The sequence below is a fragment of the Stigmatopora nigra genome, chromosome 1, assembly GCF_051989575.1.
Source record: "Stigmatopora nigra isolate UIUO_SnigA chromosome 1, RoL_Snig_1.1, whole genome shotgun sequence".
Lineage (NCBI taxonomy): Eukaryota > Metazoa > Chordata > Actinopteri > Syngnathiformes > Syngnathidae > Stigmatopora > Stigmatopora nigra.
The window spans coordinates 12,969,659-12,995,703 of NC_135508.1; the positions used below are offsets into that span (position 1 = coordinate 12,969,659).

The following is a 26,045-nucleotide window of genomic DNA, read 5'->3' on the forward strand; positions in this document are numbered from 1 at the left end:
CCCCCTTCATTGAACACATGGAGTCTGGAAGGGGGTGTTTGGGCCAGACAGCTGCATGTGGGGGCTGGGGTGAATTTGGGGCGGGAGGGAGGGAGGGAGGGTGTCAGTTGGGTTTAGGTGGATGTGAGGAATGTCGCGTCCTGAGGGCAGTAGGACTGGGTTGAGTAGACAGGCAACGACATGGAAAAGGGAGGACACACCAACCCCCCAAACACACAAAACACACATCTGATCCTCCTCGTTTGTCTCATGTATCCATGCCACACTCTCACTGTCCCGCTTGTAAAAGCAGCCAAAAGGCAAATGACTATAAATGGTGTTCTGCTTGCATTCAGACTGGGGTTTAAGTTAGAGCATCTGATGCTTGAAATTTAACTAAAGATGACGTGGGGACCGGATGGCTGTGTGAATGACATAGTTAGCACGTCACACCTCAGCAGTTTTAGAGAGAAGACCACCAATGCTACTTCTAGTTCCTGCCAAAGATGTGACCAAAAGGGAGACCCTTGATAATTCAACAAGAAAAATATGGGGGTAAATTGTAAAAAAGAATTCAAGATTTATGGTCATTAAAGCTAAAATTGTTTTGCTGATTCTAAAATTGCAGTTAGTTTTTTTTTCTACCAGGTCAAGTTAATTATTTTTATTTTTCCCAACTTCCACATCACTAACCACATCCTTGTAAAAAAGTTACTTTAAAATAAACTTTGCATACATAAATATGTATTTAATCATATTTCATTGTTACTATTGGATAAAAAAAATGTCATCGACCCTATTCAATATAGCAATGTAACATAGATGTATGTAACTAGAAAGGGATTCCTATTGTTCTAAAATCTGGCCTGATAGAAGAAAAAAACAGATCAATTTTGGATTCAGCACTGAAAAATGAGTTAAAACAGCTGTCAGACTTCACCAAAAAAATGGTATTCTCTAGTGAAATCTCAGGCGAAAGCCCAATAAAAACAGACCACTGCTGGGCTGAACTAACTGGGCAAATGCCTCCCTCTCACAATACATGAAAGAGGGGGTTGCAACTTTGCAGTGGGGAAAAGGCCAGCATGGCAGGCTCCATATGGTTGTCAAAAAGCCATGCCGAATGGAGGGCACTTTCTCCATTTTCAAATTAACTCCACCAATTCAAAATTTCACGCACTCAATGTGCATCCCTCTATGCTGTATTTGCCTCCATGTAAAAACTTCAGAAATTTCTAATAGGTGCAGATCAAATTAGTCCTTTGAATGGATCAAAATGAAAACTAGTGCTCCTCTGTGGTAGTAAGAAACTAAGTTTGATGTGATCCAAACATATTGCATAGATGGGATATTTAATGCTGTCATAGCTACAGGTATAAGAGAAAAAAATGTCTAGTAATTAAACATTACGGTAAAATGTTGTCTCAAGCTAAATTGTGGTTGACATTTACCATGTGTGTGATGTCATCCTTCCAGACGACAAAGGTTGCCCTTTAAATCATCTTTAGATGGGATCATTCACTTGTCTATGACTGACCTAGCTAATCCAGAACATTAAAGACTCGCATTCATGCGCTTTATGCTCCTAACTGGAAATAAAGGGGAATGATTACAAATGAATCAAGTCATCTTATGTGTTGGTTAAACCTTTCCATCTTCATTAAGAGCTGACAAAAGCACAATTTCCATGTGATTGCTCGACCAACCCTCGTCCAGACTGGAACACTTTGAGTTACTCAACTGGGACGGCGCAAATGCTGACTTTGGAATTGAGACCAAGAAGCGCTAGGCATCAAAGAACAGATGGCGACTAAGGGATCAGAGGTGGAATTAACAAAGTAAAGCATGCATCTTTGATATCTGCGAAAAAGATCAATCAAGCATGAAAAGCTTATCGGGCTATTTGTGTAATTTGATTAGCCGAGATACATCGGTTTTCAGATTCAGTGGCTAAAAATCAAAGTTGGCGTCTGGGTGCTCTTAGACTAGCCAAACTGTTGAGACCTAAAGACAAACCTTAAGTATGCTTCTCCGTTCTTAAATAAAATGCCCAACAAATTTCACCAGTCTTCATATGTCCAATAATAGTTCTGTTTGCTAAGTAGGATCAAAACTACTTTATGACGAAAGCCCATCATCCAGAAAAACATACAAAAGAAAGTATGCCCACTAAATTTTGTGACACAAGCTGAATTTTAATTATTTTCTAATCGTGGTAATTTTGAAATGAAAATGGATATATTTGTAATACATCGAAGCTCCGCAAATTCCCTTGTAGTTTAATTACCGAAAATGTTCCTTTATTCAGATGTTGAACATACTGTATATATCAGGTTCAATTTAAGCTACATATTTCTGCTTAAGAAAAATGATGTTCTCAAACTTTTGCTTGGAAATTTAGGAGGTCAACAAAAAATGAATAACTGAAAATGTACACCTCCTTTATGGAATATATTCTTGTTTTCCTGTCTAAAATATTCACCAAAACCCATTAAACTCAGCAACGTGTTCTAGTTCAGTCATATTTCACATAAATCATTTAGGTTTTCGTGCAAAACTAAACTAAACCAAATGTTGAAACATGTTGATCTTACCAGTTGATGCTTATTTACACAATGCTGAGAAGTTCAGTGGTGTGCCTTGTGCACAAGGCCAGAGATCGTAAATTTGTTTCAACCTCAAAAACGGCCATGATGCCAAAACATGTTCCTCATCTGTGCCCTATCTGAGCCCTTCTTGGGCAAATGCATGACAGCATGCGAAAACACAGAAAACTTCATTGACACACGAGAGAGGGTTGCGCTATGAGGGTCTCAAAGAGGGCTGACAGATCTGTGACAAAGTGTGCCCGAGGAGAAAGGCTTCCATGTTAATCCACTCTCATACATGTTAACTACACTTGGAGGATTCACACTGAGGGGCTGGTATGACGCCACATATCGTCACCATTGCATGATGTTTTGTTGGTAAAAGAATTTGACCGATGTAATGTTTCAAAGTTCAGTGAAACCTACCCGGGGTTAATTCTGGGCGGGTATGTTCTGTTGCCAACAGCACGGCAGCCACATGCATAATACCGTGACCAAAACAGCATGGTATTGAGATAAAGTGTGAGGTTGGACTGGGCAAACTTGGCATGAATGCTGAGTAATATTTTAAACTGTCCAAAGCCAACAGCTTGCTGGCCAACTCATTCGACTATTTTACTAACTTGGTCCTTTTTAATGATCTTTGTTATCGATGAAAAGACAATATTGTGTGACATCACATCTCATTTCATCTCCCGCTTTATCCGGAGTCGTATGACATTACAGAAAGTATTTGTTTTATTATTTTTTTAGTAAAGTATTATTGAAAAAGTATCATTGTTCAATTCAATACTTTGGCAAGGAATATTTGTTAAAATGAATGTTATAAATTACAATTCAGGGATAAGACACTTAACCCATCCACATAATTGGCAGAGAATCATGGAGAATGAATGACGTGATTGGAAAATAAAGACATGCATATGTTATACCAGTGTTTTGGCCAAGTAAAGTTCGGATAATTGTTTGGGAACTGACAGTTTCTCACTCTTACGACTGTCACTGCTTGACACATCGTTAAATACCTGAATTATGACTCACACATGCTTACGCAGTACACTTGGTTGATTTGATGCCACTTTTGTTGGGAAAACAATATCAGTGATTTCAGACAACACTGTAGCAAGCTACATCTCGTGTGCTTCACTTTTAGACCGTTCAATAATTGATCAATACCTTCTAATCAAATGAATACACGTCCTCATGTGCATAGGGAATCATCAATAAAATGTCTGCTTGTGTGTGCTTGACTTTGTAATCATGACTCTTCTTTGTGGAAAGTCTAGTTCACTGAACAATAGAGCCAATCAGGTAAAAGCTTAGTTCGCTTTCTGGGGGGAAGAGATGTCACTTCATCTGACTATGAACAGCAAATGTATGTGACTTTATTCTCTAAAGCAGTGGTCCAGTCAGGTGCTTCTGTTTTCAGCAGAAACCTAATTGGTTATACTGTATGTGTTGGATTTGTTGGAACAAAAACCTGCACCCACAGCTGCCCTAGGGGACCAGTTTGGAGACCTTTGCTCTAAATAATCATGTGGCACAAAGCAACACTAAGCTACTTCATAAAACAATCAGAATATTCACCCATCGTCCAGAGTGCCTATCCATGTCAGGGTTGCTGGAGCCTATCCCAGCTGACTTTGGGTGAAAGGGAGACTACAACACAGACTGGTCGCCAGTCAACCGTAGGGCCCACAGTGAGACAAAGAACCATTTGCAGTTACAATCATACCACCACTAGCGGGAATCGAGCCCATGCCTGCTTGCAGCGAAGATAGATGAGTAAACCACTACACCAACAAGCGGCCAGAATAATTATGTCATTAAAAAAAAACTGAGTAGATGAAATGTAGTCACCTAGCGATACCATCATCATCCTCAGTAGTGTGTAAAAGGAAAGGAAGCTAATGAGCTAGTTATGCTGGTAGTAAATGTCATGTTTCCTCCGGCTGGCCGCAGGCAGCAGCACAAGCGTGAGCCATTACCTGAGCAGGAATGGTGTGGAAATAAAAAATAAAAATAAAACTTGCGTCAGCACATATCGTGCTGCTTGACATTCTAACACACTTCTTGCAGAGACTTAAAACAGAAAAGAAGAACAATGCAACACACGTTTTATTAATGGAGTTAGCAGACCACACTGACGAGAATACGAGCAGGTCTGCCAGTTGTTTTATTTATTTTTTTTATCTCTCTGTAGACAAAGCGCAATGAGTAAAAAGCTTTTCTGGCCATTTTCCACTCAGGTGTTGACCAAGGGCCGTCAACGGGCTTTCCGCTGACCTCTAGCAATTCATTCCCGAGACCATCAAAAGATTGCATTCCACAATTGGATCAGTGCTTTTTTTTTTAAAAAAATAACTAACATGGGTAAACATTCCACCAGAAACAATAAGGCAGGGAATAAAGGCATAAAATACCCATATCAAAAGCCATACTTTAATAAATGTATGAGGAACTGTAAACAGGATAGACCTCCAACATTGTGAGTGAGAAAAAAGGTTCAGCTAGATTGGCGCTTAAATGAATACTTATGGCCTTAATGTTATGATTGGGCCTTTTACTGTTTGGACATTTTCACAGCGGTTAACTTCTTTTTAAACATGCACAATGGTTTTACTCAAACATTGGCAAAATACTGAAAGGTGTTTAATGAGGCTAGTTTGACACTAGTACACAATTCTATTTCTTATGGGGAAAAAAGAGTGTATCTACTTTTATTTTGAGTGTTAAATTCAGCGGCCAATTTGTTCCCACTGGGTCGGACTGCAATTTTATATCATGTGGTACTCTTTAAAGTCTTTTTTTTTTTTTTTAAACTTGTGTACAGAAATTGGACAAATTATAAGGCAATAAATAGGCAATATTTTGAGTTTCATACATAGTTTAAGTATTAGTTTAACAATAGTTTTTAAAAAATTCTGAGAGAAATGAAAGAAATAGCTTAAAGTAAACATCCCATGCTGTTTGACATGAAAATGATTCATTTGTTTTAAAATGTTTTTAAAACCAGAAATATGCGGTGGAAGGCAAAAAAATGGGAGAGGCAGGACAGATGGTTAGCGAAAAGTGAGGGAACGACACAGTGAGAGATGTTAAAAATTAAACATGGACAGCCAACAAAAAGCAGCCATCTGCATACCTTCTGATCGTCCAAGCTTTTGATGGCATTGATGTGGCATGGCCAGGTGGCGCTGTGCTGATGGAACTTTGCTTATCTGTGCATGTTGCCACACTGCGAGCGGACGGGTGAGAGTGTTAGAAAGGCTAAGTCCTTGCCAAGCTGCTTAACAGCTACCAGCTATGGGACCACGACGCAGATTTGTGATGTAGCACTCCCAAATAAGATTTAGGCTTTTCACTGGCAATTACTCATAGTATACATTTAAATGGCCAGCACATTGCTAAGAGGACTTTGGCTAATCTGAGCATTGCAAATGCACCCGAGGCTTACACTGTGTTTTGAGCTGAACTACAGGATGTCACAGTTGCTGCTATATACCGTACCGTGTATTCACTACCCATCAATTTTGATTTCTTCTATACCCACGGAAAGATGCTTTAATTGCAGGCAAAATGCACTTGCCTGGCTCCAAACCATTAACACTGTGGTTGGCTTTTTTTATAAGCAACAAATGTACACTCGCCCTCCCTTGTCATATCCAAACATTTCCTATTCAGTCTCTCACTGTTCTATATGTTGGTGTGTCCCTTACTCGCAGGGTGTCCTCTAAGGAAATTGTGGTTTAAAATATTACAACGCTGCTTCTACCAGGGAGCATATTTTTATTCAATCATGTTTTTGTATTGCTCATTGCCTCTTATCTACCATTTAGCTAGTCCGAGTACCCAATTAGGAAAGTGTAAATAAATAAATGCAACTGAAATGCAGATTCACTCTTCATTTCTAGTAAAAGAGAAACCATGGACATACATTGTCATCGCCCAGTAGCTCCCAGTATGTCATTTTAGCATCAGTATAAATTGAGAATGTCAGCAGGAACATCTCAGATGAACTGTGTAGTGGGAAAAGTCAACACTTTAGCATCAATAAATGCCACGATTACAGGAAAAATCCCAAAGGGTTACTACAGGCTAGGGTGTAATGAGTCCTTCTCCCATGGGTGTGGAAGATGCTGATGGAGAGCAAGGGGACTGGACGTGTTATTTCCCTGTGGGGCCCTTGGGATCCAGGTGTCTCCCTTTAATGGAAGCATGTGGATACTACCGTAAGGTTAATGAGCTTTGCGAGAGGTCCCAGAAGAGATAAACCTTGTAGGCTACATGAGATTCCCATCTTATCCCTTCATCCAAGTATGCGTGTCAGACCCTGGGAGAGGAGGGAGGAACACAGCAATAATGTCTAAGCGCGATAGAACAAAGGGCGGAAAGACGCGTCAAAAGGAGCCAAGCAGAAGTCAGATCTGCCAGCCTTTTTAAAACAATTAGGGCCTGGATGAGATTCACTGACGGTTTAGGTTGCCAAACAAAACCCCCCAAATGTGGCGGCAAAGGGAAAGCTTAGTGAGAGTGGAGTCTAATCAGAAACAGACCCGCTATGACAACAAGCCACACACAAGCAGAGTCTACACTACATATTTAAGCTCTCCAGGAAGGGGAAAAGGCCTGTGGAAACATCAAATTGTAATGGCAAACATGCTGAGCGAGCACAGACTGACAGAACGATGTAAGGATGGCAAAGGAAAAAGGGCTTTTGAAGACAATGGATGCTGAACCAAAGACTCCTTGGAGGATGCTTTAAGAGTGTTTGCTGCAGACTTGTACTATATGGCTTTACTGTGTTCTTCTTTTTGTCTCGCGCTCAGATGCGGCTTAGTCTCTTGTTTGTTTTTCTGTATATTCAACTGGCTAAAAGTAAGCTACCATCTGGGCAAGTCTGGGCTCTTCTTTTCCCCAATCACGAGTGAGGCTAAAGAGACAGCATAGGGTAATGTGCAAAGGAAGTAAAAGTTTGAGAAAAAGAGCATTTGGAGTCAAATTCAGAAGGAAGGATGTTAAGGAAAGTTTCCTTTCATTGAGGAAAGATTTGGCTTTATCTAATGGAGAAGCAGCGTTACATTCCAGGCTTGATCCTATATAAACCGAGCTCGTTACTGCGAGATCAGATTTAGAAATAAGAGGCCAGACGGAGCTTCGGCTGGCCTTATAAGGAGTTGTTGCTTTGTCTGAATGCAAAGCAACTGATGGAAAAGCTGTGGAGAATTAAAGGTGTAAGGTGGGAAGCATCAAGTGGGCAATTTGCAAGAGACGAGATGACTTTTGAACTTGATTGATGTAGAAACTGACATGTAAAATTCTTTCAAGTCAGATATTTTTTGCCTTAATATGAATAATGAACCTAGTGGTTTGTCTGAAATGTAGTTTTTTTATAGCACAAATTCACTTGGTGACCAATAGACTTTATGGCCAATCAGTATCTAATCCAATTTGATAACAATTGAATAAAACAGCAGAAATACTGTATGGTAAGCCTGAGCTTGCATTTCAGCAAACAAGATTGACCATACACATTCGAAATTCAAGTTAGTCTTCACATCTAATGAGAACAAATAACGTCAAAGGACATCTCAATGTTACAGCGACAAGAAAAAAAATGATGCAATCAGCTCATTACTTAGTAGTGAAACCTGGGATTTGCTCATATTTGTTAAAGTATTCAGAAAATAAGTAAATACAGCATCTTTATCAAATCAACAAGTTCAATAACGCAATATCTGTAGCTCCTGAGAATCCAGATCCACTCTGCTCGTGTGATCAGCAACACTTTGCTCAACAGTGTTCTTTTTTCTTCTCTAAAGCAAAGAGTATTCATGCTGTCACCCAAACACCCTCTTTTCCACTTCCGAGTCGACGATCCCGGTGATCCGACTCAGTCATCCGATCCGCCACACTTTCCGGGCCAAGCGCCCCGAACCCTGTTGTCCAGCCCACAGCCCAAACACTACATGCAACCCTCCCCCATTCCTAACCATTATTCACCCGGCCGCAACGATCCAGGCTTATTAGGTAAAATAAATAAATAAATAAAAACTGGAGACACAAGCATTTCTCGTCCTCTTCTCCATTCCTCCCCAAAGAATCCATGTGTGCGGGTGCATTCATTTATGTGTGATGAAACACTCTTGAAATAGAGTGAAACACAGTGTCTTTGAATGTATGATCAAGGGGCTTCATACATGCCTCCTTCATATAAAAAAGGTAACTCAAATTGAAACGTGCACCTTCAAAAAAAATCCTGTATACCTATAGACAGAAGAAAAGTGTGTTGCTATTATAAGAATGTATTACTTGAGTATAAAATACAGTTATTACATTTGAACTTTGAAAGGACCTCACCTGGTTAATGATTGAGTATCGGCAATTACTAGTGAAAAGTATGTAATACAAATTGGAGTCTGACCACCTAATTATTGCTCAATTATTTGCTAGAGACAAGACAGATGATCATTTTTACGAATATGTATGATTTTTTAAATTGTATTCAATTAATTATAGGTTGAAATAATACAACAAGTGATAGCCCATGAGTTTGTTGAGGAGTGTGCATGTGCGATACTATTGGTGAAATTGTCTAGTGGTGGCTTCAGAAGTTTAGCAGAGCTTCCTTTAGTTATGTCTGAAAGTTAAAAAAAGCAACTTATCTGAATTGAATCATCTTCTCTTTCCTTTAAAGTTGAGTGTAAAGCCTGGTTGATTAAACGTGTGGAAAAACAGACACACTTTGAAAAAGCAATATGCAAATGATCTTGACAAGATCTTTGCCCTCTGGAACCTAACCAGCGACAATTCTCATTGGAACTGGTTCATCTGGCTTAGCGCTAGTCCATTATCACACGTGTACACACACAGAACACACAAATTTCACCACCCGCAAGGCCAACAGCTGCTGTTAACATGAAGTTCCAGATCGCAGTGTAACACTTGGCAATTTATTCTCAGAAGGCTTTAATAACCGTTCCTGTGAGTCACAGACAACTGTTTTTGGTCTGCAGCTGCGTTGTGATTCGAACAAATCATCACATCTCTGTCGTGGGGGTGTCTGACCCGTACCTTCGGCCTTGACCCCTACCTTTAGTCAAGTTTCCAGAGGGGCCCATAGTGTTTTCCCAACCGCTAACCATTAGGGTTTAATGAGTAACAGTGGTGAAGGTGCTGACCTGTGAAGAAAGGAGGCTGCTTAGGCCTGCTCTGTGCTTTGAAAACCTTGACCTTGCTAATAAAATGTCGATGGCTCTGTGGTGATACAGGTGACTTTCACAATTGCAAACATTCCCATGTGACTTTCACTTGGACGGGACCCGAGATCAAGATAATTTCTGAAACTGTCTTCCCAAGAAGAAGGATTACACTAATCTTCTCCAAATTTGACAGTGGCCCACCATATTAATAACAAAAGAGCTACTACGTCAACATAAGTCAAAAATATAATTAACAATTGTGATTGTTTGAGTGCGGAATAGAACATCTCTAAAGTTATATTGGATGGAGAATTTATTCATACTGAGATTTTGTTGCAAACATTTTCAAAATTCACTTAGCTCCATTTCAAAATGTGTGGCTTTTCTGCCCTGCTTCTATTATTCTGTGTTTGATGTTTATTTTTTTCTTTCTAACAATCAGATATCAGCTTTTATGTGCTGGCACTTCAATGTACAGTAGTAATATGATTAAAGCGTTACCATTCAGAAGAACCGGTGCGAACTGTTTGCAACATGTGTGTTTTTTAATCCAGTTTCAGATTCACCACTCTCTCTCTGTATGTCTCAGTTTTGCATTCATCTATCTGCTCTTTGCTTGGTCAGAGATAACTAGTCAAGTGAAAAGAATGATGGACCACTGTGGAGGAAATATGACATATATTATTAAATATTCGTTTAGGAGGAGGAATATTCAAGAAAAACTTCACAATGTTCAGCCTCAGATTAATGACTAGCTACTTCTGACTGCACCATGACGACTACACTTCGCAATGAAAACTATCTACGTTGGAAGAGCAAAGGAAATAATAATCTGTTGTTGCTTAGTCATCATGTTTTAATGTTGCAATCAACAAAATGCTACTTTCTTGCTTTGATGCCACAAATGGTTATATTGCACTTTTGTATAATAATGTGTAAAATTGCAAGGGGATAGTTGTGTTATCAATATGTCCTTGAGGCCACTTAGGTAGGAATTGAATGTACTGAAGACCACCCACTACAAAAAGGCACAATAACAGGCAAAGTTGAATTGTAAAATGTCGTTTTCACTTCTCATTCAAGACATACTTGTCATATTTTATCACTTGCAAGACAAAAATTGCATATGGAAAAGTAGTTAGAATGCATGGAAATAGTAAAACATCTCGAAACATTGGCTTGCGATACAATAATTTACCGCTGAAGCCTGAAAAATCTACGTGGAAATGTTTAATGAACAATTCCTTGTGTATTCGTGTTGAAGGGGTGAATAGGTAAGGGTTGCTCGAGTGATTATCCCTGGTGAAATATTATCACATTCTATTATCACTTTATCTCACTTCATTAGACTGATGGTTGCTTGGAGTGGTATGTCACAGGCCCTTAGTTAGTCAAGGAAGAAAAATGAAATGCTCAGACGAAGAGCGAGAGGAAACACTGGAGTGGAAGGAAAACAAGAATAAGGGACAAATGTCATCTCCTAAATCTGTCACTGTCAATGCTGTGGTAAACAGGAATATCTCATGGCTGTGGAATTTCATCTCCCAGCGAGAAAGGACATGGCGCTTAACCACTAACTATAATTGTGAGAATAATGAAGAATAATAAATGAACAGAATGATGAGCTTGCAGACCCTCAAGCTTTAGTGTCAGGACAGAAAAGGCGCCACTCTAAGGGTCTGTCTGAAGCCGCAGACATGCCGTCTCATTATCATGCTTTAACATTAGTTGCGTCATTTTGTGGTTGTTTCTGATAGTTAGCCTCTCTATCTAGTAGTTAAAATGACGAGGAAAAAGTATCTCTTCGCTTTGAAACTACAAGGTTTCAACCAAGCAAGTTGTTTTTATTCCTCAAATATAGCTAAAAAAACACATCGCTATAACATGAAAAGTGAATGAAGCACTTGAAATGTGTGTGAACAATCGTTAAAGTAACAACAATGTACGAAGGATTATATGACATTCATTCATTTTCTCTAATACCTATCCTCACAAGGATGCTATAGCCTTTCCAAAGCAGCCTTTGGGAACATGTAGGGGAGACCATGAATTAATTGCATGCCAATCACACAACATAAAATGACAAGTAAAAAATTGGATTTTCTAACATGAATCACCTTCATAGTACAACTTGCCATTTCTCAAGTTGAATCAGATTTCTTTATACATGATTAATATTACTAATAAATGCTTATGGCCATTAATTACTGTAATTTTTGGGAACCTAACATCAATTTATACCCACCACATTTGACAGGCAAATAGTATATTTTTCCACGTATAGGACACAATAGAGTATTACTACTGGGATTTTTACACTGAAAGACATCCAGCTCATTAAGGCCTCTTTATACTCCCTCCTCAACGTGTGCGACATGACCTCACTGCGCTAAGCCCGCATGCAATTTGCCATCACACCCTTGCGTGGAGAGTCCCCACGTCATTGTGTTAGTCATTGACAATTTGCTGCAGTTTCCCTCATTTCAAAGGAGTCGCTACGGCTAATATTGGCGAGGTCATCATAGAGGAGCGTTTTCTCTGCATTTTAGGCATTGATATGAGTGTATAAAATATCTATTGCTGGGTTCAAAAAGAAGGAAAATGTGTTTTCTAGTCCAAAAATGCCTATAATTAAGATTTTTTTTCCCTGTAGGGTTAATAAAGGTTTTTTTAATGTTAACCTGCAATGTCCTTGTGCTCCTATACAAAATATGTGGTCAAATTTGGCTTGAATTTTACCACGTACGTATTTGTTATGCCCTCCCGTTTTGTCCTTCCAATCCCCCTTTAATCTAATTTGGGAGCACTCAAAAAGGCAACAGTAATGAATTAGCTAATCACAGTTATCTGGCCCGTTCAAGCGCTTTGTAAAGCAAATCAATAGAGTCTGGCACACAGCCAGTCATCCACTTTAACAAACAGGGTTTGCTTAACTATTTTTAGCATTTTTGTTTTCTTGACGCCTAACCATGTGTACACTGCAGTATGTCTCTCTTTGTGTGTACTTCTGCAAGGTCAGAAATGACATCAAAAACATGATTTCTTTGCGGCTTCTAACTGAGAGCACAAGATGTTCAATTAAATGACTTTTTTTCTTCCTCTCTGAGATATTCAAACCTCAGGAAACGAAGAACATTATGCGGGCTACACCATCACCGAATCCTTTCTGCTGCAACATATCAGTAAGACCAACCCCAACTGATAAGAATTTCTATGAATTTAAAATGTTCTCTTCTTGGTAACTTAATTGGCTGCAGACTAAACAAAATATTAATAGAAATCCACATACTGGCTTTCTTCATATTAAAAGAAAATCGATTTTGCCTGCATCTAACTTTGAATACATGCTTTACAATACATTTCAATTCAATTTAAATAACTATTTAACATAGCAATAAGTATCTTCCCACTTCTTGGAGATTGCCTTACGTTTTTAAAGGACAGTTCACAACATCCATTGTCATTGAGGGGAAAAATGGCAGTGAAAACCAATATCAAACAACAATTAGTTTCTTTAGTTCCCAAATGATTAAGCGTGGTTAACAATGTGATGCAACAAAGTGGTAAGCATGGCCTGTTTTTAGCTTTTTTGCAAGTTGTTAAAGGACGTTTGATGATCAAATATCATGATAGAATATTTAAAAGATATTTGTATACGTAAAAAAAAAACTCTTTACAAGATGACCCAATGACTTTGGTATTGTTAATGGTGTTTTTTTTTTGTTTTTTTTTTAAGAGAAGCTCAATTACAAAACGTTTCAAATAGTTACGGTCAGAACAAAAGGAAACACCTTTTATTGCAGGAGATTGCTTATGTAGTCTAGGAGTCATTGAACAAAACCCTGTAAAGAAAAGAATAGCTGAGCTGAGATGTTAGAAGCAAGCTTTGAAAGAGTTGTATTGCACATAACATAGTTGTGGATTTACACGACTTTGTCTTTTTTGGTCCTTTGGGAGTCGGATACGTTTGCTGTACATCTTTGGGCTAAATAAGAGCTGCGATTATAGAATCTGTGTGTTGTAAAAATGTAGGCACTGTATGAGCATTAGTCTCCTGTTGTTAGATAATGAAAAACGCTTCCTTGGAGACACCGGCAAAGAAAAGAGCAAGCAATTAGTGAAAGAGAAAGAGTGGGAGAGTGATCGGAGGCGGGAGAGTGCTGTTTGAATACGATTAATGAGATCACTGCAGGGTAGAATGTGCCTCTGTGATAGTCGCAGTAGAGAAGGAGAAGTGCAAGGAGAAATGGAAAGGAGACGAGCAAAACGGAAATGAATGGAGCCATTTTCAGTGGGACTAAGGTCTTGCTGAGAAAAGAAAAGATTAAGGCGCTAAGCAGAAATGGAACGCTAGCTTGAGTTCAACTGCAGGGGTTCCCCAGACCTCCATTCCTTCAAGTGTTTGCAAAGCCTGGGTCAGATCTTCTACACTATAGCTAGATTACAAACCCCTGCACTCGGAACTGCGTACATTACTTACTGCATTCAGACATAGCATGAGGAAAGTAATGGACTTGTGGCTGAGTTGCAAGCAGGTAAAATTACAGTTGATGTCTGTGTCAGCTGAGCCATCAAATTGTTTATACATAGCATGGAATGGGTTAATACCAGATAACTGAGGCTGTGCTTCAAACTATGGTTAACTACCTGGTACTACAAAGAGCAAAATGCAAACCTAAGTAAATAATGGCAAATTAGAATACTAAACTGCTACTCCAAACACTATACTGCAGGATATTTCAACTGTAACTTAGTGGTTTCAGATATTTGCTTACATTTGTTAACCTAAATTGCATTAATGTATTTATCTTTATCACAAGGTGAAGACACTATTTCCTTTTACGCATTTTGATACAACTCAATTGCCTCCTCTGGGCAAAAACTGCAAAATGGCGTCTTCATTCATTGTAGGTTTAAAAATAAAAAGGTAAATAGACATTGGTGTATTTGTTCTGTGCTGGACTACTTAAATGTGAGAAATTCACTCGGAGAGAAAAATAGGCCTTAAGAATTTGGAGTAGACAGTGCATCTCATAGTATTCATCTTTATAACTATGGTTAATGTACCGGTAAATCACATTTTAGCAATAGAGATGTTTTGACTCAAATTAAAAAAAGGGAGGAGGATTTGTATTGTCTTTTTAAGTAGCTTTGAAAAAACCTCTTTCCTTATGATTAACTCTTCCTCGATAATTATATTGATTGTTTACTGAAGGTATAGTGGTTCCTTCGACTGACTTTGGTAGAATCAATTCCCACTTAGTGGTAGTTTTAACGTGAGTGTGAATGGTTGTCTGGGTGCACTATGAATGACTGGCGACCAGTTTAAGGTGTGTTTTTATTTCTATTTATAGCCCATTTATCCACCTATTGTGAAATGCATTACACCTTTGTCGCTACGAATTTTTGCGATAACACAAAACATTTTCGATTGAACAACACATTGAAAAGTGATTAATACTTAAGAAATATTCCTACTCACGTATATTTTCTATATGCCAAACATTTGGACCACCACCAACAAGAGGAGAATTTATTTGCTATCACAGGCATCAGCTGTTGTCGCCAGCCTCAACCCAGGTTTCCCTTTCTGTTGAGGTCTCATGGCTGGGGAGGGGTGAATATTGGAAGAAGAAAAGGCTACTGACCACTTGTTTGCGAGCGCTTGGCAGAAGCAGCTGCGTACATTTACAGACCTTTCAGGCGCTCAACCCTTTGAGCATCGCGGTCAGCTGCGGCCGCCGGCAAAGCCACGCTAATTTACGCTCTTCTATCCCGTGTTGGCAGCCAAGTGAGATGGACATTAACCCAATGTGATGCCAACCAGCCTGACAGGACGCGGGCCCAGCAAAACACCTGAACCACTCTCTGAAGTGGTCATGCTCAGCTGCCTGGCATCACGTCTAAACAGACTGCAAATGACTCATCAGTGCGTGATGGGAAGGATTAATTAGCCCTGAAGATGCTCGTCAAGGCTGAAAGCTTCCTGGATAAAGAGCCAGAAGTCTTTCAGCGCATTTCAACTTGTGACTGTCAGCAAACATAAACACCCGACACATGAAGTGAGATGAGACAACCTTTGAATCTACTAACGGATCACTGAATGCTGTATTACGCCATCAGAAAAGTAATTGCCTACGAGCCAAAACACTAGGGGACCCAGATCAATTCTAATGCATAACTTTGACGTATGTATATACATTTTTGTTTGACTGACACAATCTCATACATACGAACTTAAAAATACTGTCATTGTTATGGTGAATTTATTCATACTGAAGAAATAGACACAATTCACTATCCAGATTGAAATGACTGGCATCACAAAAGACACACCATGTATTAAAATGTGTTATAACTCTATGTTGTCCCGAGCAAGACGGAGACACTTTGGTTAAAAATAAAATACATCACAAAAGCTACAGAAAAGGCCAAATGACATGGTTCTTTCTTATAATGTACTGTAACTGCAACTTTGTAGAATGTGTGAACATCATGAATGATGTTAAATAATCTGACTGGTCCAGCATCAAGTTTCTATTCATCATCTGTATTTGCATACGTCTTTTGACCATCTAAAATCACAAGTTTTCGTCAAATGTAATTATCAGATTTCCCAATAATTGCCTAAAATCAACGAGGCGGGGTGATCAAACAAAGAAAATGGTTCCCAAATGGTATCATAGAGTTCACGGCCATATTTAATACAGCTGTTATATGTAATCACATTTACTCGGACATCTGATTTTATCCCTTAAAAATGTCTTGAATGAGAATCTGCTCAAACTTGACTCCAATAGGCTTTCACATTGAACGGTACATGACCCCCGCTCACGCTAGGTGAGGGGCAAACAGGATGGATGGTGTTGTTTGTCGTTGTCGAGCAAGGGGAATTCGCAATGTGCCTCTGCTGAGCTTCCCTTTATACCCCCATTCATCTATCCTAGGCATGTCTTTTAACATCCAATTTCTTATGCGCAGCCGTGGCCCCCGTCTCCATCCATATCAAAGCAAGAGCTCCCAGCAGCTCGTCTCCTCCTTAATGTTGTCGTTACTCCCCGCCAGTGTCGGCCCCAGCGTGGGAGATGTCTGCTTTGCGCACCGCACACAAGCAGTAGTCCAATTTGCATGACGCAATTCTTGGTGTATGTGTTATTGGAGTAAGCCGCGCAGCGGATTACTATTTGGTAATTTGACCTGAGGAGATTCCTCTGAGTCGTACTCTTGTCTCTGTGTGACTATAATGCATCAAATGAAAGTTTTGAATTTAAATAGAACATTAAGTCTAAAGCCTCACTTATGTAGGTAGCAGCGGTAACCCGCTCCTGTTTTGTCATGATTGTGGCTTGTTCTGCTGTAGATGTAACAAAAAATTGAAAAGTGCCACAGCGCGTTGTATTGATTTTTTCCTAGCTGCTTTCTGCTGAGGTGAACACCTTCTGGCCTTCACAATCAATCAGAACCATGCAGAAGTCAAAAGCCTACCTACTAGTTTGCTGTTGCTCCAGGTTATAAATATATATACTCCTGCATGCATCATCACAGCACGTAAACAGTGTGGGTGAGTGAGCAAGAAAATGACCAAATTCTGACCTTAACCTATTTAACTCTGATAACTTCAAAAGTGCTCTTTCATCAAAATATTATGATATCAATCTTGTCATATTACAATATATGTTTTAGTTTCTCGTAAAATTATTACTTCATACCGCAATAGTACCACTTATTTTCTCAGTATTAGAATATATAACTTCAAGGATCAGTATATTATACTGTTACACCGTGCTTTAAGACATGTTTTATTGTGCCCTTGGAGCTCTGAGATGTAATTCTACTACTAGGCTTGAATGTAAACAACATATTGTAAAAAATATATTTTTTAATGGAGAGGGTGGCTTTCCCAGCAAATTTCAGTGTCCCAAAATAGAAAATCAGCATTACAGACCCAGCTACTACTCAGCACCCATTTTCCGCCCCCCTGAAAATCAGAAAACAAAACAGCCAGAGCTAAACTAAGCCAAGAACAAGCATGAGCTCAATTGAAAAGAGGCCATAAAGTGCAATGTGACTGTACATGATGGTACGTGGTGGTATACATCCTCAGGTAATGAAGTTTTAATAATGTTGATGGCGCTTTCATTTAGTTTAATTGGCTTAACCTTTACCGACTTAGATCGCATTTTTCAAAGTGAACCTTTACCGTGCCCAAAAATAGTCGTATTGAATTCCAAGTAGTTCTGCTGGTGCCAGTCCAATTTTAAATGGTCACCGATTCATTTTCCTCACGTCGCGTCCTTAGTGACTGCTTACTCTTAACCCTGCAACCTCAAACAATCCTCTGCCAAAGCCTACTGGAAAGCTTTGCTATCCCCCTTGCCTTTGCAAAGCTCCTGCATGGCCTTGGGAGTAGTTACAGTACACATTGCAGGCAGTCAGCAGGGAGCAGGTTGAGGATTGAATGCGTAAGTGCGGGGTGTAGGGCCAGGAGAGTTCTTTGGGAAGGAATCCAATCCAATTACTACAGGCAGCATTGCTGCCTTAGTTGGTTTGGTAGAGGCATTGAATTTGCATTTCGATGCCACTCACCCCTACCAGGCATTCCTTTCCTAAACAAACACAATATCTCCGTTATTTTTATACCCTATCGCCTTATTATAACATGTGTCTCGTCAGTCCCTTACCGTTTCCCCGTCCTTCTTCAATAAAAGTGGAAAAGGGTTAAGTGAAGATCATGAGCAAATTATTGAAATGTTGTCACCCTACAGCTGTCGCTTGTGAAGGAAGCTGGCAGCGACCAAGCACAGCTTATCAGCTCTGTGCAGGGCTCCTACCTCTCTAACACACCTTAGGGAGCCCATGGGTAACACCCCAGATAAAAACACACATCAATGTTTCAGACGCCCCGAAATATAAAGAATGATTCATCATTTAATATCTGTGGCAGAGTTTTTACTTTAACTTGCCTACAACTAAATGTGGTCAGTCTCATGGACTTTAATACCCACCACTGTAGCTAGACTGGCACCTGTATCATATGCCTCCTAGTGGAAAGAATCTTGTCAAATAAAGAGAGAGAAAACAACAACCTAATTTTTCTGATGTGTAACAGTGCAGAAAAACTTAAAAGCCAGTATTTCCAGGAAGTAGCTGCCCGACATGGGTCTGACATTTTATCAACACTGGTGCTATTTTAACCAATGAACTGTTACTTAAAAGTCACACAAATTGGAAATTCTCTGTAAATTAACTGAACAGTGCTGTGTGTAGAAGCCTTTTCCAGGTGAAAAAGCTCAGGAATTATTTCCTGCTCAGACTACTGGACCGTGTTAAAAAAAAAAAAAAAAAAAACGTCCATTGTAGGTGGCCTTCTCCCATCATGGTTAATTCCTCCTGGTGTTGGTGTTACTGTGGTAACAGTCACGCCCCTGAGAGCAGTCGGCCCCAGTACACAGCAGCAGATGAATCTACTTTTCATGGATTTCCGAACAAGCGACAGCAGGTCGGAGCTGTCAGCCGAGAGAGGACTCAGGAAGGCAGACAATGGAGGAAAACCCCACTTTTGTGTCTCATCTCATTTAACCAAGAACGGAAAAAGAGATGTAAATAATTAAGCTGCACAAACAGCAGAATACATAGTCTCTTCTCCACAGACTGGCGTATTGATTAAATTATGAATAGGCAGAGACCAAAATAACTCATGACTATTTGTGTAACAGCAAGACTGTCAGAACTTTCCGAAACAGGTGTCTAAAAACACTTGGTTGACAATCTAATGTTTTCAGTGCAGCTGTTGAGAGGGGGGTGCCTATAACATTTGACTATGGATAGGACTTGGGGTATACCTTCAACTGGTTGCAAGCAACTCGTGGGACACAAACTTGCAAACAAACTATCCCAATTCAACCTTTGGAGGAACTACATTTCTCAATCAACTTGGCATGCCGGATTTTGAGATTTGGTAGGATACCAGTGTATCCAGAGAAACCCCGAGAGATACAGGCAGATAGGTCAAACAGGAGGGTAGTGACATCTTTACCACCATTAGACTGGTTACACATGCAAATAGCACACAGGAAATTGGGAGCTAGGATTTTAGCACTTTCACAACTATGAGGCAGACATGCTAACCATATTTGCCTCCGCCTACACAGTTCTATTCCTAGAGTTTAGCATTCAGCCTATTTTATACTTGAATCTAATGATCAGGGTAATTTGAAAGGTTGGGATAAAAGGCATAATGCTAAAGACTACTCTATAATCCACGACCTCATCAAATGTATGCTTAACTTACAGTCACATGGTGAATTCCACATGTTGATTTCCCTGAATTCAATCAGGAAGTGTAGCACAGGACACGCCAACCCCCATCCTACAAATGAACATCACCTTTGTGATAGCTGACATTTTGACAGGAGACGCCACACAGGCTCCTCCTCCCTCTGTCAGCATCGTTGAGCGCAATTCGATTAATGTATCAAAAACTCATACCATGGACTTCAATGAAGATAATTATGATTACATTACATACTATTCCTCAATATTTCACCCTTTAAACGAGAGGTCCTGTGTAATGTCGTGTTTTCTATGGCCTTGGTTAGAACTTTCCCATTATATACTGGCCTGCAGCCATTTACGCTTAGTCACGTCCCCCATCCATGACTGGGGAAGTGAGGGCGAGGGAATATTTAGTGCATGGACCAACTCTCAATGGGCTTCAGGCGGAAAGGTGCCTATTAAATTTAATGGGCCATTACGGTTTATTCAACATGGTGACACTTACTGTAACTAGCAACTAGGAATAAGATGGACAATGGACCTGCCATCATCATTACATCTGGTTGGTGAACTGATGGGAACTGGTAAACAGGAAGGGCGCATAATCTTTCAGTGCTCAAGTTAGTCCTAACACAACCTTCTAGTGTGCAAGAAATAAAAGAAGTACTCACCTTTTTGAGGCGCCCACTCTTTGTCCCCACAAAGGCCACACAGTAACCATTGTAGACGTAAGAGATGACTGAAGTCATGCGATCGCGGGTCTCAGTGTAGAGGGTTTGTCCAGTCACCAACTGGGAACCACCGAGAGGCTGGTTTATGTCCAGACCGCAGAACGAGTCGTCAATGGGTACTGGCTACAGATTGGGAGAATCAGAGAATAAATTAGACCAACAATTATCCTCACAAACAAACCACAGAAAAACGACAAAAAATACTTGAAAATAAGACACTGAGAACCAGACAAGGCATTAAAATGAAGGCAGTTCAGCAAGGAGGCTAGACAAAGGTGACAGAGAAGGCAGGTTGCAGTTATAGAGAATATAGAGAACCCATGAAGGTCAGCAAGGACAAAAGTGTATATAAGTGTAAGTATAAAGTTTGGTGTGTATTTTCATTCGTCAATCTGTTTGTTAACAGCACTACAGCAACAATAAATATATCCATGCAATCTTAGGGTGGATGTTGCATAGACTGAGGAAGTAAAAATGATATATCTTTTAATAATTTTGACACAAAAGAAAACTTTGTGATTTGAATCACTGTGACAGCTGCCACCATTCTCTTTCAAGAGCTGCATGTAGTCGGCTCATGATTCCACGGTTGTTTGTTGCTTTGCTCTACTGAGTGCCATTCTAGTTTACACTATCAAACCAGACCAGTATTGATTTTGAGTTATGTTCAATGCGACTGTGGAAGCAGGAGTAGGTCATTTCAGTACAGTTCAGTTAAGCCTTCTAGCATTCGTTTTGAGATGGTAAGACATATTGCGTTTTGTCATTGCAAAATTCTCTCTGGCTATGTTTCCCTCTTGCTCAGAAGCCAAAAATGCTCATTCTGTCTCTTCTATAGCCCTTCAAATTGGAAATATTTGTTAAGGAAAACACGAGGGGATTTTTGGAGTAAAAGCTGTGTAGCTAGAGGGGAAATAATTGCCTAAGAATTAACGGCAACACCCTCCACTTGAATTTATTTCCTCCTTTTCCTTTGTCACATTAGTTCTTATCACAAAAGGGACCTTTGTGCACATTAGTGTTCTTTATTACGAAGCACAAAACCTGATTTGAAGTATATTTGAAAGTTTTTACACGGCAAATAAATACAATGGGTGATTTTGCAGCTAATATTATAGAGAAAAGCATGTAACCAATGGCAACAAGCTAAAGCGCACACAGGAATTTCCCTTCATTTTTAGGGGATCCAGACCATTTGGATGCGATTACATCAGGATTGTTTGCTTGATGCAAGGTTTATCACAATTGGCAGTATGAAGGCAAATCCCGAAGGTCCCAGTGTGGTTTAGTCTCCTTCTTCATCAGCTTTATCACAAACCCCACTCAGACGACATAAAAAAAAAACCTAAAGCCATTATCTTTAGTGGAGTTACTGGGCTAAAAATAACACTAACCCTTCATCAAAGAGTAGGGTAACATTTAGCGAGCATGGTTGCTATCCTCGTCCTCCCTCACATTCAAGTAATCTCATTAAAAAGTCTTTCATTTGGAATGGAATTGGAATTAAGTTTGTGTGAGATGTGACAGGATACGGGGGCTCAGAAATCCCTCAGCTGCGCCGTTATCAATCTGAGCATCCCTTTGCTTTGAATTGTACTTAATTGGTAGCTCTAGTGTATGATAGTCGATAGACGTCAAGCTGTCCTGATAAGAGAATTCCACAGAGCACTGTCTTCACTGCAAGGCTGGACGATAGAAATGTAGTGACTCTCCAGATGGCAAAAAGCTGGACGGCCAGGCGATAAATCTTTGATTGGGCGCTGTGTGTGAATCCCTTAGCTGAGCCTTCGTTCCATTTCCCAGCCTCAGCCTTGCAGGCTGGAGATATGCAGAAAGGAAAGGAGAACTTGGGGGATAATTAAGGAATTTACCGCCTGCCCAATGTTAGAAGTCTATGATATAGGATAGATTCTTTGATTTTTTTTAATCAAAATTAAAATTAAGAAGATAAACACACATTTGTTTTTGCTCCCATTTTAATGAGGACAAACTTCTCGAATATTTTCCTGATTACTCATCATGGCCAGTCTACGGCACACCTGTGCAGTAATCATGCATAAATAATGCACACATGAGATGAGATTGATTATTTCAACCTAGGAAAAGTTTTAGACAGAATTGGATCTAATTTGAATTTAAATATTTTCCTACAAATCAGTTTTATACTAAAATTAAAAGCAAAATTAATGATCATATTTTTTTCAATGCTTACTGCCAAATGTTTTGTGTCACCATCCAAAAAAAAAGTATCATTACGACATCAACTGCTTTTCAAAGACAAAAACCAATTACTTTTTTTGTACCAATAAACCAAGAGAGGGGATAGCCGGGAAACCATATAAACTGCTTTGATTTGTTAATGATGTCATATATCCTCTTAATGGAAGGCTCCAATGGCACAGCACTGTTTGACTCGGGGATTTAACAGCGTGCAGACATTGTTAGCGCGGCTCACATCCTCTTGTTAAACGTCATTTGTATAAGCTTCGAGACTTCCTCATGCATTGACACCCATCTGCATAATCCATAATATGGGAGGGATTTATGAGTAAGAACATGGTTTCAAGTACGGTGCTATTTTACATCTTTTTATGACTATTGTGCTGCCTGGGCTGTGTCATGTGACGAATCCCCGTCATGATACAGCCGGTAGAATGTAGTGGGCGGTGCAGCATGACAGGTGATGCCTGGCATCCTTCATCACATGCTGGGATGATTTGGGATTCAGCTGGAAACTGGATGGAAAGATATGCACCGATTTCTCAGTAGAATCAGCTTCTTATTCCAAAACGTCGACCATCCTCTCTAACCTATTTTTGCATCTCAGACTCACAAAAATCCACAGAGGCCGTTTATAATAACCATCTCTGACACTGCATTAATGAATAATTCATTGACTTTCATTAAATTGGTCAATTGTTTGCCCAAAGGAGAGGGATTGGGAATTCAGTAAAGATAATCAGTAGTTTAAATCCTAAAAACCTGAACATATGTACTAGTGGATGATAAACCGTTAAAATAAATATGAGGCACAAAATACACAATCAGATAGTATGAACATTCTTTTAACTATTATAGATGATGGCGGAATGGAGCCTCCTGGGGAATGAGGAAAAATCAAGAGACTTAACTCGGAGCAAACCTTTCAGATAATTGGGCTTTTTTATTTTATTCATGTGCCTTTCCAAGAAATGACATCTACTCCTGAATTAAAAACACTCGCTATTGCTTTCTGAGTTGAGAATAACGGGTTGTCTGTTTATCACCCGAGAAAAATATTGTTTCTTTGACTTAGTAGGCACATTTTGTTAAATATTCTAATGAAAGAGAATATCCATAATTAGTTTAATAGGCTATTAAAGATGTTGTATCTGTGTAGAGATTATCTATAGATTCAGAGTGATCAAACACTTAAAACATTTGAGTGCCAGTCATTCTCATTTTCATTTAAAATATTGTTGCAGTGATGGCATGGCTTGTTTTGTTTCTTTTCTGACTAAGGTTTAATTCATAGAACCGATACATGTAACAGTGTGCTGGCAAAAGCCGTAAGAAAAGTGTCTAACACGAAAAACTCACCGCTTTGGTGCAATGTACATCCTTGCCAAGAAGCCAGTTAAGCTCCAGGTATCCCTCTCCTTGGTAGCAGGACTGCAGTCGCTCTTTGATGCGTGCGTTGATGTCGCGGATAGTAAAAGCACAGAGCGCAGAGTCATCAGGTGGACGGTGAAACTGCTTCTGGCCTTTGGAGAAGACAGCGAACAGCACATCATCTTGCGTGCCAATGTGAAGCGCGGCGGCAAGAATACTGCCAGGTTTGCCGAGGTAGGCGGCCTGCAGGAGCCGATACTCCACGCCGTTCTTCACGCAACCGATTGGGAGGGAAACGTACGAGTGAAACTTGCGGTCGTCTTTGCAGAGGCGAACGATGCGGGAAGTATAGAAAAGATCACTGGCGGAGCCGCTTGACGACATGCCGTTTTCTGGCGTCTCGGGCTGAACGGTCAAAAAGTAGACAAAGCTGCCACTAGCGAAACCATAAACGTAGTAGATGTCAAAGTGGGACACCAACGCTAGCGTGTCTGAGGGTATCTTGATTAACGAGGACACAAAGTCAGTGTGCAATTCATAGTCAAGCATTGCAGAAGACTCTGGGTCACGGGGTAGTTTTCGGCTGGAGATGGTAGGGAAGTAATCCTGTTTTCCATCAACTGCAGTGCCGATAAACAGAGTGCCATCCTGTCCCTGCGAGGGCACTATGACCCCGTACATGGTCCCAGTCTGATTTACACTGGACAGATAATGCTCTTTCTTGTGGGACGGCTCTACTAAGATAAAAAGGTCGTCTAGTCGGAGGAGTTTGCAGACACCCTGATAGAGGCTGCCGCATGCCAGCAGGCGGTTCTGCGAGTAGTCTATGAGGAGAAGCTTGTTGACGTTGTTGGTCGAGACCAGAGGCTCCGTGCAGGGCTGCACAATTAAGGGTGGATAGCAGGCCTTGTTGTCGTCCTCTGGGCCTGTGTCATGCGACACTAGCAGGGTAAGGTTACCTGAGAGTTTGTACACACGGTTCACAGCCCCAATGTACACAGCTCCTGTAGTTTTATGAACAGTCAGGTGGTTGAGGAACCAGTCTCGTTGCTCTGGGTGGAAACTTGTGAACGTCTGCCCGCTGCACTGAGCAAGGAGCAAGAGGAGCCAGAAGGCTAGAAAAGAAGCTAATATTCCCATTCTGGTTTTGAGTGATGACTCTCTGAGCAAACACTTCATGTTTACCAGGTTTTTTTTCAGAAAGGATGCAGAGTGAGTGGATGAGGAAGGGAAGACTGATGGAGACCTTCTTGCTTTGGTTTTTTGAAGGCTAACTTGTCCGTCCAAGAGTCACAAGCCCCTTCACATCTTTCTGGAAGAAGAAGAAGAAGAGAACAACGCGTGTTAATCAACCTATATGGCTCAGGTATAAGGAGGGTCAAGGTTCACATTCTATTGAGGCAGCGCACAACCAAAAATTCGGGGGTGAGCGGATTAAACAGACAATGGCAGGAAATGGTTATGGCGCGCATTCCAAACAAACTTCTTGGACACCACTAGAAACTTGAGGCAAGTTAAAATAGTGGAAATTAGCCTAACTCACTCCTCCCCATAGTCACCAATTCCTGTAATTGCTACCATTCGAGACAATGACATAGATTACATCACACTGACTCATAACATTTCCGTTATTCAAACAAAAAACTGTGTGAAAATCCGTGTGACTGGACTAAATAACA

The 26,045-nt window shown here is 40.1% G+C and overlaps 1 protein-coding gene across 3 annotated transcripts in view; it reads right to left on the reverse strand.

Annotated features, from left to right (window-relative positions):
* plxna2 (plexin A2) overlaps window positions 1-26,045 on the reverse strand; it is a 215,696-nt gene that overhangs the window by 91,016 nt on the left and 98,635 nt on the right. For all 3 annotated transcript variants that reach the window (XM_077730404.1, XM_077730327.1, XM_077730479.1), the window contains 2 exons: window positions 24,355-25,678; window positions 20,716-20,898 (listed from right to left, as the gene is read on the reverse strand). In XM_077730404.1, the coding sequence (XP_077586530.1) occupies window positions 20,716-20,898; window positions 24,355-25,545 (1,374 nt within the window). In that variant the 5' untranslated portion in view covers window positions 25,546-25,678. The remainder of the gene's footprint in view (window positions 1-20,715; window positions 20,899-24,354; window positions 25,679-26,045) is intronic.